This window comes from Athene cunicularia (assembly GCF_003259725.1).
Source record: "Athene cunicularia isolate RWA chromosome 1 unlocalized genomic scaffold, athCun1 chr1_part1, whole genome shotgun sequence".
NCBI classification, from domain to species: Eukaryota; Metazoa; Chordata; class Aves; order Strigiformes; family Strigidae; genus Athene; species Athene cunicularia.
In genome coordinates this window covers 69,630,031-69,643,205 of record NW_020799091.1, presented here as the reverse complement: position 1 = coordinate 69,643,205, position 13,175 = coordinate 69,630,031, and the positions used below count along the sequence as shown (strand labels likewise).

The 13,175-nt window shown below is 36.8% G+C and overlaps 1 protein-coding gene across 1 annotated transcript in view; it reads right to left on the bottom strand.

The window, feature by feature from the left end:
- The window catches only part of VWA3B (von Willebrand factor A domain containing 3B), a 62,823-nt gene that overhangs the window by 32,444 nt on the left and 17,204 nt on the right, over nt 1-13,175 (bottom strand). Inside the window, 5 exon segments of the mRNA XM_026849811.1 lie at nt 2,246-2,377; nt 3,778-3,916; nt 5,872-6,026; nt 6,668-6,864; nt 9,759-9,860. Coding sequence (XP_026705612.1) covers nt 2,246-2,377; nt 3,778-3,916; nt 5,872-6,026; nt 6,668-6,864; nt 9,759-9,860 — 725 coding nt within the window.

The window sequence follows — 13,175 nt, the reverse complement described above, 5'->3', positions numbered from 1 at the left end:
TTCCTACTGCTGCTCCTGATTGCCAACTCATCACACTCCCTTGAAACATATATTTTATTTAACCAAATAATTCAAAGCTCCACAAAAGATTTGCACAAGTTTATTTCTCAAAAATAGGTAAAGGACTTTCTGGTTTTCTGAACAGTATTTTTTCTAGACTATCTCCCATCTACCCCCTTGAAACAGCAGTGTAAACATCATTTATTTTTTAGCACAAAAATTAGCTATACCAACAAAACATACACAATAAAGCAATATCGTGCCCCCTCAAAACTCATATTTGAGTAATACTTTTCCTGTGTCATTCACATGTGATGTGAATGTGAATCACAATAGTGATCATGATCTGTCTTTTTTCTTCTCAGACTAAACAAAACTCTAAACTCACTGAAATGTATTTCACAATATATAGAAACCTAAAAACTATAGTTTACATCTTCAGATTTCCACCTTTCAAACATTCAGTGTATAAAACCTTCTAAATTTAAATGAAAAGTAAGGTTTTATCAGTATGGAAAAGTTTCATTGTCTTAATCTTTTAGTGGGGCCAAAGCAAAATCCCTGTAAAGATATGCATCTGTTTTATGTTTGATCTGATCTGAAACAAAACAACTTCTACTGTATCATGGGAACATACTGTGGATGGTGATGATGTGAGGGAAATAACTATGTACCTTATGGTAAAAGCTGTTAATTTTGTATTTCTCAGTTGCTACTGTTACAAATGAACATTGTTTTTATCAGTGTTTAAACAAGTTGATTTGCTTCAACTATGGCATCGTCATCCCCAAAATTTTAAATGTTATCATCCCTAAAGGATTTTTCAGGAAGAGTTAGTTACTGTTTATAGCTCAGCTTCCTTATTCCACATCCTGGGACCAAAGTGTATAAAATGAGATCAAAGGATCTACTCTGATTAATATTGCAGAGCAATCTTCTGTTCATTTCAGCTTCACTGTAAAGCCAGCTTTCTGATCTCAGATTTATGCCTGAACTGTTAAAAGCAGACTGAAAGGCCACCAGCAGATGTCATTCCTGAAAAAAAGTAGACTGTTCTTGTACCATGCCCTATACCATTTCAGATATCTAAATCTGAACTTATAAGGAAATCTATAATCAACAATTTACAACTTCATGAATAATGATGAAAAAGGCCATTCCCAAATGCTTATACAAGACAGTATCAAATTATAGTAGTTCAAAGTATTATCAAACTTGCATGATGCTGGACCACATACATGGCTTCAACAGAGCCAACTTTCTGGGTCTCAAGGAAGGCAGTAAAATTAAGTTTACTAACCTCAGTTACAAGTATTCACCAACCACTCAGGGAGGCCACACTAATACTTTCTTTTTTCCATGTCTTTGCCTGTTAGTATTTTCTGAGAATACTAAGTTAGCTATCTTGCTTTGTAGTCTTAGAGGTATTATGTAGCTTCCCCAATTCCCTCATCCCCAGGAATTTCATTATGAAGTCTAAGGAAGAGCTGTCATGATGCTGAAGAGTTTTACTATATAAACATGTTTTTTGTGTTAGAAAACATAACATGGTATACATCTGTACTGTTGTGTGACTGATTTTCAGTCCTGTGCTTATAACATTGCTGTCCACATTTGATACTGACAGTGACAATCTGGTGGCTGACTGTGGCCGACTACAAGCATTTCTACTTTGTTTCAGGGAAAAATCCTCATATTTTGGCCACTGTCAGAGAAAGAATATTGAGTAGATAGACAGATAGACAGATGTTTGATCTGAGTATGGTTGGTCTCATGTTCCTATGAAGGCTAAAGTCAGCTGTCTATCTATGCACCAAAAGGGACTAGAAATGTTCCTCCAGCTCGCTGGCACCAGTTTCCTATATCACTTCCTAGCTGCAAGTCTGTCGGTGACACCCCTCATCCATGTAGCAGCCCTGCAGCAAGAGTGACAAATTTAGACACAGGATCTGAGCACTGTCATGGATCCTACAGAAATCAAATTAGCCAATATTTGCATTGTGGCTACTAAACATAGCAGGCCAGAGGTTGAATTAATATGATCATATAAACAGGTCCACTGTTAAAGGACTATTATACCTGACAGATAATTTGTTGTACTCAGATCTACTAAAGTCTATAATCTATATTTTCAGCTTGCTCAAGTCAAATACTTATAGTCAATCCAAAAACGCCCCAGTCATACAGAAAGAGAAGACATAGATATAACTTTGTACAAACAGGCTTTAATTAGTTGGCATGTTACCTCAAGTCCTTTTATCCAAAGACAAGCATCTTGCAAATTTTCCTCATTAACTTCAGCAAGTTTCTCTTTCCACGCCACTGCTTGGGCACTAAATTTCACAAAGTTAAATCTCTTTTTGTGTCTCAGTTGTTCCTGCAAGAGACAGCATCTGAATTTTACCCAGTGTTAAAAGAAAGAATACTTGTATGCTGAAATAATGACCAGTAGAAGTAGTTTTAATCAAAATATAGTTGATTATATGGTTACAATAAATTATTATAATATTCAGTCATGGTGCACAGAGACATACAGAGACAGAGACAATTAGTGCCTGCAATTATTAAGATTACTTGAACTTCCCAACATAAGTCTCCATTTACTCACATTTCTCAAACTACATGAAGAGCAAATGTCTAGGAGGGCAAGAAAGAGAGAGACAAAAATTGATATGAACAGTGATATAAGGAAGAAATTATGGCTGCTTATCAAAAGAAATTGAAATCAGAAACAAAGTAAGCATCATTTAGAGAAGAACAAGAATCAAATGTAGAGCACTGGCAAGGGGAACTAGGACAGCAAGAGAGAATTAAGAATTTGCTGAAGTTGCTTTTGGACAGAAGGTACAAGGAGAGGAAGATTTGTGCAAGCTAGTACAAACTCTCAGAGCCTGGAATCTTTGCCTCCTTTTCATCACCATTTTGTGCAGCTGTCTGTGAAAGCTTTTGGTACAGTATCTAATAATTTTCTAGTAGTTATTTGCCTAGAGAACCACATCACACTACAATCTATCACTTGTGCAGTCAGCTCAAAAACCTCTGTTATAGTTTTAAATTTTCTAGCCCTAAAAATGATTGCTATCAATGCCACACTGATGGAATTTTCATTTGTCAGTTACTCTTCTCAGGTCTTAAAAAGTTAAGATTAATCAAGTTTTAACAGTGTTTGTTTCTCTCAAATATTAATGTAAGCTTAGGTAACATCATTGTGGATTTCTAAAACTAGGTGAGACAAATCCTGTCTTAGGCACGTTCCCCAGTACTCACTGCTTTTGAGGTAATTCTGCACTTTGCTAGTTCCTTTGCAAACTTCTGAGTCACTGTAAGATGCAAGCAAGTTCAGAACATTCTACACCCTCTGCTGTAAAAGTATGAAACTGAATCTAGAACATACATTATACATCACAACATGTCAGTGGAATTATATAACACTGCTTAAAAGTAAAAACTAAAATGCCAAAAGGTGTTTCACTGAATAGGGCTTTTTTGTTGTTTTTTCTTGGTTTTTTTCTTTTTCTTTTTTTTTTAGGAGGGAGGTGGCTTAAGGGAAAAACATTTTCTCCAGATTTTTTAAAAATATTTCTACAAATGAGAAAAAAAATATATAAATTTTTAACTGAAAAAATGAGCACACCAAGAAACATAAAACTATTTTTATACAGCTGCTATTTTAAAAATAATTTTTAAAATAAATAAAAAATATAATAACAAGCATCCAGAAAAAATCAGCCTACTCTAAAATGCTCCTCAGTATTCAGAATCAACACTTTATCATACCTGTATGAGCTGAAATATTTTCTCCTTCACCAGTGGCAGCTTGTCCTTCATAGAGTGGGATGTATCAATAAGAATACAGACATCATCTTCAAACACATTACCAAAGAGCCCTCTGCTTCCTTGTTGAAGCCACTTAATCCTGGTGGGTGGGAAAAAAAAATAGAAACCTGGTCTGTAAGATCTTCGGAGCTTTGCATACGAGAATCTAACGAGGGATCTTTTTATCATTGCTGTACTTCTTACTCTTTTTCTATAAGCACCTGTTAGTAGTCACTGTCATAAGTGGTATATTGGCCTTGATGAACCAATCCTCTGTCCCTAATAACAACACAAAGGCATTTTTATTTTATAATTTCAGTAAGAATCTGGAGACAAACAAAACAGACAAAGCAATACAGCACCTTTATAAAGTTGATTATCAGGTAGTTTGAGCTGGGAACTTCCATGCAGAAGTAACTATAACTATTGCTCCCATAACTGTTCTCCAGACTGAGTTTAGCAAATCATTTAAGCATATGCTAATATGCCTCCCTTTTCAGGAAACCACTTAAGAACCTATTCAGCAAGGAAGTTGAGCGCTTTGAAGGGTCTTAATATAACACAGATGTTTCAGTGCTTTGTTGAACTTTATAGACTTAGTTTTACATTTTAAACAAGACTGAAGCATGCCTGGCAGTTAAATACATGCATACATGCTGCTGTATACAAGAACATTTCCTCAGTAATGGCTGCAGCAGGTCCAAACCTTATTTCCCTTGAGAGTCATAAACTACTTGTCTACTCTGAAACAGAGACACTTAACAGACAGAATATAATGGCCCTGGGAAAAATATTACTTATCTCCACAGAGGTCTAAAAAATTATACCATGGAAACTTAAAGGATGCTATTACATTTGCTTATGATAGCTATATTGCCATTAGCTATTTACCCCAGTGTTTGATGAGGTCTACCAAGACTTTTTGACAATGAGATGAACCATTAAAAATAGCAAACCCATAATCTTGGCTTGGATTTCAAAAATTTATGCTCATCATAACCCTTTACTTCAAATTCTCCTTTCACATTATGTTAATGTTATCCTAAATACAGCAAGATGAAGATAAACTAAAAGGAATTACAAAACTCTGTTTGACCTTGCTAAATGTAATCAGGCTGTTATACTTTTTGGAGACAAGCAGCAATAAATGAAAGCTCACATCTTCCTTTTTTCAGTGAGACATCTCATTGTCCTAATATACAAAATAGAAGGCAACATTTCTTACAGATTCACAGAATCATCTAGGTTGGAAAAGACCTTTAAGATCATCTAGTCCAACCATTAACTTAACACTGACTGTTCTCAACTACACCATATCCCTGAGCGCTATGTCAACCTGACTTTCTCTGACTTCTACAATATTCATTTTTAAAGTTTCCTTCTTCTCCTAATGTAGATATAAAACCCACCTTATTTTAGGACATCTTTAGGATAGATGAAACAGACCCTCAGATTGCCTATTTTTTTTTTTAGACATCCTACAAAATCTAAGAGTGTATCTATACAGCTGCAGAAAAGTAAACTAGGAAGCTAGCTTGAGCACTGAACTTCTGATCATATGCATTACTCAACAGCTCATGCCTTAACTCTGAATCTGTTCTGTTCAAACTTGCCTTCAACACAAAATTGCAAAAACAGCAGATAACCATTATCAGTACGGGCATAAGCCAAGCTGTGCTACTATCAGTTGGAGGTATTGCAAGGGATTCTAGGTACACAGGATGAATGTTTACCAAGTTTTATTGATGATTCTAGAATTTTTCTGCCACTTTATGTCCCAATGTTTCTTGGCACTTTCAGCAGTATTCCAATAATGTGCAGACTGACTTTCACATTCGTGTTACAGAAGGAGAACAAAGGTAAAACTGTTCATTGGTTTTCTTACATGGCTACTAAGAAATTCTACACACAAGATTCTGATCTAAAATGGATTTCTGCCTTAGTACTTGATCTGGCAGGTTACCAACCACTTCAGCTTATTATAACAGTAAATGTCAAACATTTCAACACCAATGTAACATAATACAAACTGATTTTACATGACAGAACACTAACCTTCCTTCCACTTGTCTGAGAGCTGTCCTCATTTTCTCCTCGTACTGCTTATACTTTTCTGTACTGACATATAAGTGAACTACGGATCCATCTTTCCACAAGGTATGTACAAACTTGTCGCAGTATTTTGCATGAATTACCTTCCTCTTTGTCTCCTACAGCCAAGAAAAACATGTTTTATGTTCCAAACCAAATTATTTTGCAGTGCTTTTAATATTTGTCGAACAAACTTTAGTGGTACACACTTGTTGCACATGAACAGGTAGAAATAGACATGGGATAGGGTGGTCACAGAATCTGGTCCCAGAAAAAGTGAATACAAACTATTTTTATTCTTGTAGCTAGCAAGAATAGAAGCTTACCAAAGAGTGTAATGGTAGAGCTTGAGAAAAACAAATAGAAGACAAATAATCCAAATTTGTTTAAGGATCTGCAAACACAGGAGCAGCTGAGACCAACACTTTTAAGGAATAATAAAGATGAGAAGCAATCTTTGTCGTACTCCACACAAATACATAGAAAACCAAGGCATTTCTTCGGCCAGTCCTGATTCTTCCCTGCAGATTATATGTGGACCAGGAAGGAGTCCTTGAAACAGTAATTTTCAAATAGCCTTTTGAAACAATCTTGTTTATGAGCATCTTTGTCCCATTCCACTAATAAGCTGATTTCAACAAAAACTACAAAACAACAGACCATACACTTTATCATAAATTCATCTATCAGTCAAGTTTTCAATCTTTAAAATGAAAATGAAACAACTCACAGGACTTGAGGGAAAATTAACAATACTCACAGCATCAGTTTGTAAAGATACATCCTCTGGTTTAGTTTTTATGTCAACAATCCCATCTGCATGGCGAAAAGTACAATCAGCAAGTGCATCATACAGTGTGAGCTTCTGAGCTTTCAAGCCATACTTCTGCAACCACTTCTCAGATGTCAAATATTTATCAGATGTATGCTTTTGTAATAGATGATCTGTTTTGGTTGCTAATAAATAGAATAAAACAAAATCTCCTGAATAAGATGGTTCATTTTGGATAAGTTATTTTCAAAAACAGGCTATGATACTCGAGTCAAAATTTTCAAACTTGTTCTGCTTGCACTGACATCACTAGAATGAGCAGATATTTCTGGCTGAATTTTAATACTCTTTACTTTGGGGGGTGTGTGGGGGGTGTTTATCAGACAATTCTTCGCAACAAATCCCTTTTGTTACTGGAACAAACCCATCAGAAGACAGAGAGTGAAGAAGATAAATAGCTACAGGACCAACATATAAAAGGAATATTCTTAATAGTATGAAGGTTGACTTAGCCTTCATAGTGGTTGAATTACAAAATTCCAGAAAAGATTCTTGTGTAAGATGTCTAACTTCAAGAAGAATCATTTGAGAAAATGAAGCATCAGAAGATAGAATTGAAAATATAGTCAAGAGCATCGGATAGCATTGCCATTGATCATTTCCAGAGAAGGCCATTTAAAGTAAAAGGCAAACTACAATGTCATTGGAAGAGATCTTACCGTGCTTCTCTGCAATACTGACCTTTTATAGGCTGAATATTGCACCATGTACCCAAAGCCACAAATCACTTGTGTACCATCTTAACATTTTCTCTAGTTTCACACCCTCCTTCTCGCATTTTTAATTGATACTGAAAGAAACAGGATTTTGTTGGTTTTTTTTTTTTTTGTTTTTTTTTGTCTGATCTGGTATGACTGCTCTTATGCTTTTATGTCATATTGTCTTAGAAATTTTCTGAGGAACATCTTAAGGTTGAGCACTGAACATCTCTGGATACTGGTAACAGGATACAGCGCTCTATACTCACTCATTACCACACCTAAACCAAATGACCAGCAGTGGGTCTCATAGCAGGGTGAATTGTTTTTGTCACACTTTAATTTTGGTGGCCTTAAGTGGTATAAATGTCTACTCTATTTAGATGCAACTACAGTGACAACAGCATTGAGATCCTGAGCCTGTAAACAAACCTATGGAGACATCTACTGCCTCAACATACACAAGGCAGGAGCAGGGTCATCGCCTGCTCATCTGGAAACATTTGCTTTCTGATTGCTTGTGGTCTTTAGAACAACCAGTGTGGCAAGTGTCACAAATGTACTCACATAATTTTAAAAAGAAAACTGTTGTTTTCTTTCTTCCACATGTTTTATGTAGAAAGTCATGTCTCAGTCCAGGTAACTAGTGCATTATCTGGAGAGTCAGCAGAAAAATTACCTCTTTTTCTCTGTTTCTTTTCCTCCAGAACATTGCAATCTTCAGAACAAACTACAATTTGTAGCAGAGCATTTTAAACAGATAAGGAAGGCAAAACCAGGAAGAAATGCAGGCAAACAGAAAGACTGCAGTTATTTTGATTGATGGGCAACAGTCAAATAATGCTGAAGAACTGACAAAATAAATCACACTAATTTCATTTCTTTTAATTTATTTATGAAATGATTATGTATGAAGGCAAATACTAAAATAACATTAAAGCTGCATAGTCAGGAACACATAAATAAACACTGAAATTAGGGCTGCCCTTGCAGCTTTATTGTGGTCTTCTTGTTCATATGCATTATGGTATAGCTATTTAACTTCATATGGGAAGTCCTGGTAATTCAGAAGATACTATTATCAATATAAAGAACTGTATTATGCCTTCACAGAAGAAAAAAACTCAAGCTTAAGTCCTGAAGATTTATGTTATCGACAGATTTTCAAAGACACGCAGAGAAAGTTCCCAGCTCCAAATATTCACTATCACACATCTCAACACATCACTGATAGTTCAAGTGACTGACCAACTGACCATACAAAGCATTCCTCAGCAGGTGATCCAGAAATGGGCAACTGGCCCTAGCCTCCATCTAGCCAAAGCAAAAGCAATTGCACTGCAAAAACAATACAAGAGCTGCACAAGATCACCGATGACTTGTGCTAATTCAATCTGAATCTTATATCAAGTTATGCAAAAAATACCACCAGACACCATGTATTTTGAAAACAGGGACTAATGCAGAATATAGGCAATATGATCCTGAAAATCTGCTCCCTCAGTTGCAGTCCAACTAAGATTCCTAAGTTTTCAGTATTTAAGTCTTGTCAGGGGGACCATTCTCAGAGCATGCCCAGAGCACCTCCATCTTAGCAGGGCTTAGTAGCTTCTCACCATCCCCTGTTTAAGCCTTCCAGAGATTCAGAAACCAGCTATGCTTCTGTCTCCAGTATGGCTCAATCCAATTAATATGCACAGAACAACAAATGGATCATATTCTAGGCCAAGTATAATGGCGGGAACTAGTAGTTCAACGAACAAATGTGAGTGTTCCTCCATGTTTCTTAACACAAGAGTTGTCAGAGTATTCATCCAGAATCAGTTTCCATCCTCTACCTTTAATTAAGAGAATTCAGACCCACACTTCTTCTGTTTTAGGGGAACAAGCTAGTTACCAGGTTGGAGGCTAGCCCAACAAGATCATGATGGGAGAGAGATGAGGTAATTCTTCAGCACTGTGTAGAATAAAATTAAATATTTACTGGCCCAGGAAGAGAGGGAGAGACCACAAAATAGTGATATCTTGAAATCTAGACAATTTCTAAACCTAGTCAATGGGGAACTAAAAATGGTGTGTTTCAGCCTGAGATGTTAAAATTCAACAAGTTTAAGCAGTAGTAAACAGAGATTTGTAATGGAAAGTTGTAAGCAACCCTAAGTTTAGATGCCAAGTATAGGTGCTACCTGTATATAGACATTTCTGAGAAAACTATCCCCAAATTGACATGTAATTAAAACTGTTCACAAATAAATTACTGATTATGAAAATAATGGCAAATCTCTTGAAAGAAACATAAATGATACCATCTTGAGAAGCACGCTGGTCAGATTCTGATAAAATTTTCTGAACTTGTCTCACTGTATGTCTGGCTTCCTCCAACTCTTTCCAGATCAAAAAGACATCTTCACGGACACCAGCTACTGCAAAGAAATCATGAATAGAACTTGACATTTTGAGACAATTTCTGCTTTTTATAATTCCTAAATTACCGCAAATTCATTGGTTTCATCCAGATGGTGCCATATAACCTCATTTTCTTGAGGTCCCTTTGCAGTGACAAGTGCTGGTTTTTGACAGGCTTGAAAAAAGGGCTCAAAGCTGGCACCAGGACATGAGAAGTGCTTAGCCTGGTGGAAATAACCTCCAGAGTCAGCCAAAGATTGTTCCCACAGTGGAAGCAAATCCTTTTTAACACTCTCAGATAATAAGGAAACTCCACAAAGAAATTCACATAGACTTCATTGCAAAGCTGGCTCCAAATGTTAGATCCAACTTTGAAACTTTAAAGAGAAGATATTTTTGACTCTTTCAATTCCCTGAAGTACATAAATACTTTTATTTAAAATTAAACCTTCTTCTCCCAAAAAGTATGTGATTGCTAAGATGTTTATTGTCATCCTAACAATCCTCAACAGTCATAAATAAATGCTTTAAAAAAAAAAAAAGTTTTACTATCAGGCTATATTCTCAAATAATTGGAAAAATCAAAAGATGGAGCTGATACAAGGTTTTCTTAATCTCAATAGGTATGTTTGTCTTGATTTTTAAAAAGATTAAATACACATTTATTTAGTAGAATACAGTCATTAAAATTGAGGCACCATGTATACCTAAGCAGTATGAACACTACTAAAAAATACATTAAATTAGGTCTCAGAGTTTAAAACTTCAATATAAGATAATGAAGAAAAACAGTGTGCAGTGTTACAGTAAAATTGTAAAAGAAATTGAATTGTGAGTTATCCTAACCACAAATGCAGACTACAACCCATTTCAGATTACAATCTATTACTGACTTGCACATAAAGATGCTGAACAAGGCAAACTATATTTTATCATCTAGTGGTTCACTGAATATACTGCGGTGGTTCACTGTATAGAAGACACACAATGTCTACTGAAGTAGGCTATCAGTAAACAAATTAAACTGATCATTTTGTTCTTTGATAATTCCCTGAAATAATAATATGAATGTTTTACAAAATAACAACTCAGTTTTAATTGTGAAATGCTTTGAGTTTCCAAGAAATATTTTGAAATGTGTTATTATACACTGCCATCTCCTGGGACCTTCCTGCATTTCAAAAACATCTGTTTCAACCATTAGGACAAAGATCAACATTTCCTAAATCTCAAAAAGCTTTAGTAAAGTAAATCATTCCATAACAACAACAACAAAAAAAAAAACAACCAAAACCAAACCACCAAAAAAACCTCAAACCCCCCAACAAAACAAAATTCAGTCTTTTGTCATTAACATTTTAAGAAAAGTATTCTGTTCAAATACTTCAGAGAGAAGTCAACTTTTATTTTATAAACAACCTCTCCCCACAAATGCAAAACACACAAAATTTGAGCATTGGCAAAATTCCAGCAAGTAGTGAGCTAGAGGTTTTCCAATGAATAGTCAGTCATTGAATACACCTGTCACTGTCAAAACCACAAAACACATGCATTCATACCACACGTGCACATTATTTCTAAATTTAAGACTGTTAAGAATGCAATTCCAGTGGAGCTGCCTCCATGTAAATCTGGATATCCTCCATAAGCTATCCCCAGATAATAATAATGGGATCCAGATTTAATTTTATGAACATTTTTAACATTATGCTTGAAAATATTGAAAATATTTCCCCTTAAATTGATGCTATGGACTCATAAAATTAACAGGTTTATTGTTACTGCGCCCAGTAAAATGTGTGTATTGAATTGGTATTACACAAGAAGGTATTTTTTGCCTTATTTATGGTGCAGCACACCGAAGTAAAACTGCATGCACTTTCTGAGCAAGTACGCTTGATGACACATTACACAGGACAAATGCAGGCATCAACAACTGCCCATTGTGAAGGTCAAGTTGCTTATAAAACTGCAAACAGCAAACTGGAAGTGGGGGAGATTCAGAGTTATCGTATTTTGTACGCCCAAGTCACCGTTACACATGATGGAGCCCTGCCTTCCTGGAGATGGCTGAGCACCTGCCTGTCTGAGAAGCAGTGAATGAATTCCTTGTTTTGCTTTGCTTGAGTGTGCAGCTCTTGCTTTACTTATTAAACTGTCTTTATCTTCAACCCATGATTTTTCTAACTTTCACCTTCCGATTGTCCTCCCCATTCTACCGGGGAGAGGAAGCAGGTGGCTGGGCGGGACTTAGTTGCCAGCTGGAGTTAAACCACGACAATCTGGCAACAGTTTTTCCTGGATTCAACTAGAAGAGCAGGTTGCAAGCAGCGACAACCGTAGCAGCTTTCTCACTCTACATGGAAGGTACACATCCACCTCCACCTCAGCCTCTTTTCCTCTCCAGCTAAGGAGGATTGGGAAGGAGAAGCTGTGCCTTCCAAAACTGAGCCCCCCCAAACTCAAAATATACATACACAGACAATGCATAGTATCTTCCAGGTGTGGTTCTCAACCTGTGGCCTGGCAAAGAGCATCAGTGAAAAATGACCAAGAAAAAAACTAACCTCTCTTTAAATTTGCTTTGCTCACACCTCACCATTTTTGGGAGGCACCAACCAAAAAGTTGAAAGTCACCCCCCTGGAGGATGCAATCCCCAACTGCTCCAGGCCCACTGGCTCTTGCCCACCTTCAGGCACCTGCATCCTAGGAAAGATCCCCTATGTCCCCTCTGCTGTGAAGCACACCACCACCACCTTGGCTGGCAGTTTAACGGCCAGATATCCCTGGGGACCCCCTGGTTCTGATTCAAAAAGGGCCACACATCAACAGGAAGAGGGCGGACACAAGAGACACATGAGGGAATCAGCTTTAAGCCCTGCTGCCTGCCCCTAACTTGTTTCATTTCTTGCCACGGCGACCACAGCCCTGCAGAGCACCTCACGCTGAGTAACATTTCAGACATGCCCTGCCCTTGGTTAAACGGCATTTCTGATGTGGAGGAGGAAGGCGCTGAAAAAGAGGACGATGATGAGGAAGGTTGTGGGGAGAGCCTGCAGCAAGGAGCAGAAGCATTTTGCTGACACTGGCTAATTGAGAAGCAGGATGGTAGGTCTGAATGAAAACACACAGTTGCACATGTACACAGAAACTCATAACTGCCCTCATTTCCATTTCCCAGTTATTTAAAACTGTCAGACAATCTTAAAAGAAGCAGCTTTTCCACACCTACCACCCAGCAGACAAACTCATCCAGTTCGACAAGTCGCTGTACCATTTTATTTCATACTCAAGATTACAAAACCTGCTGAGAAAAAAGTGCATACAAAAA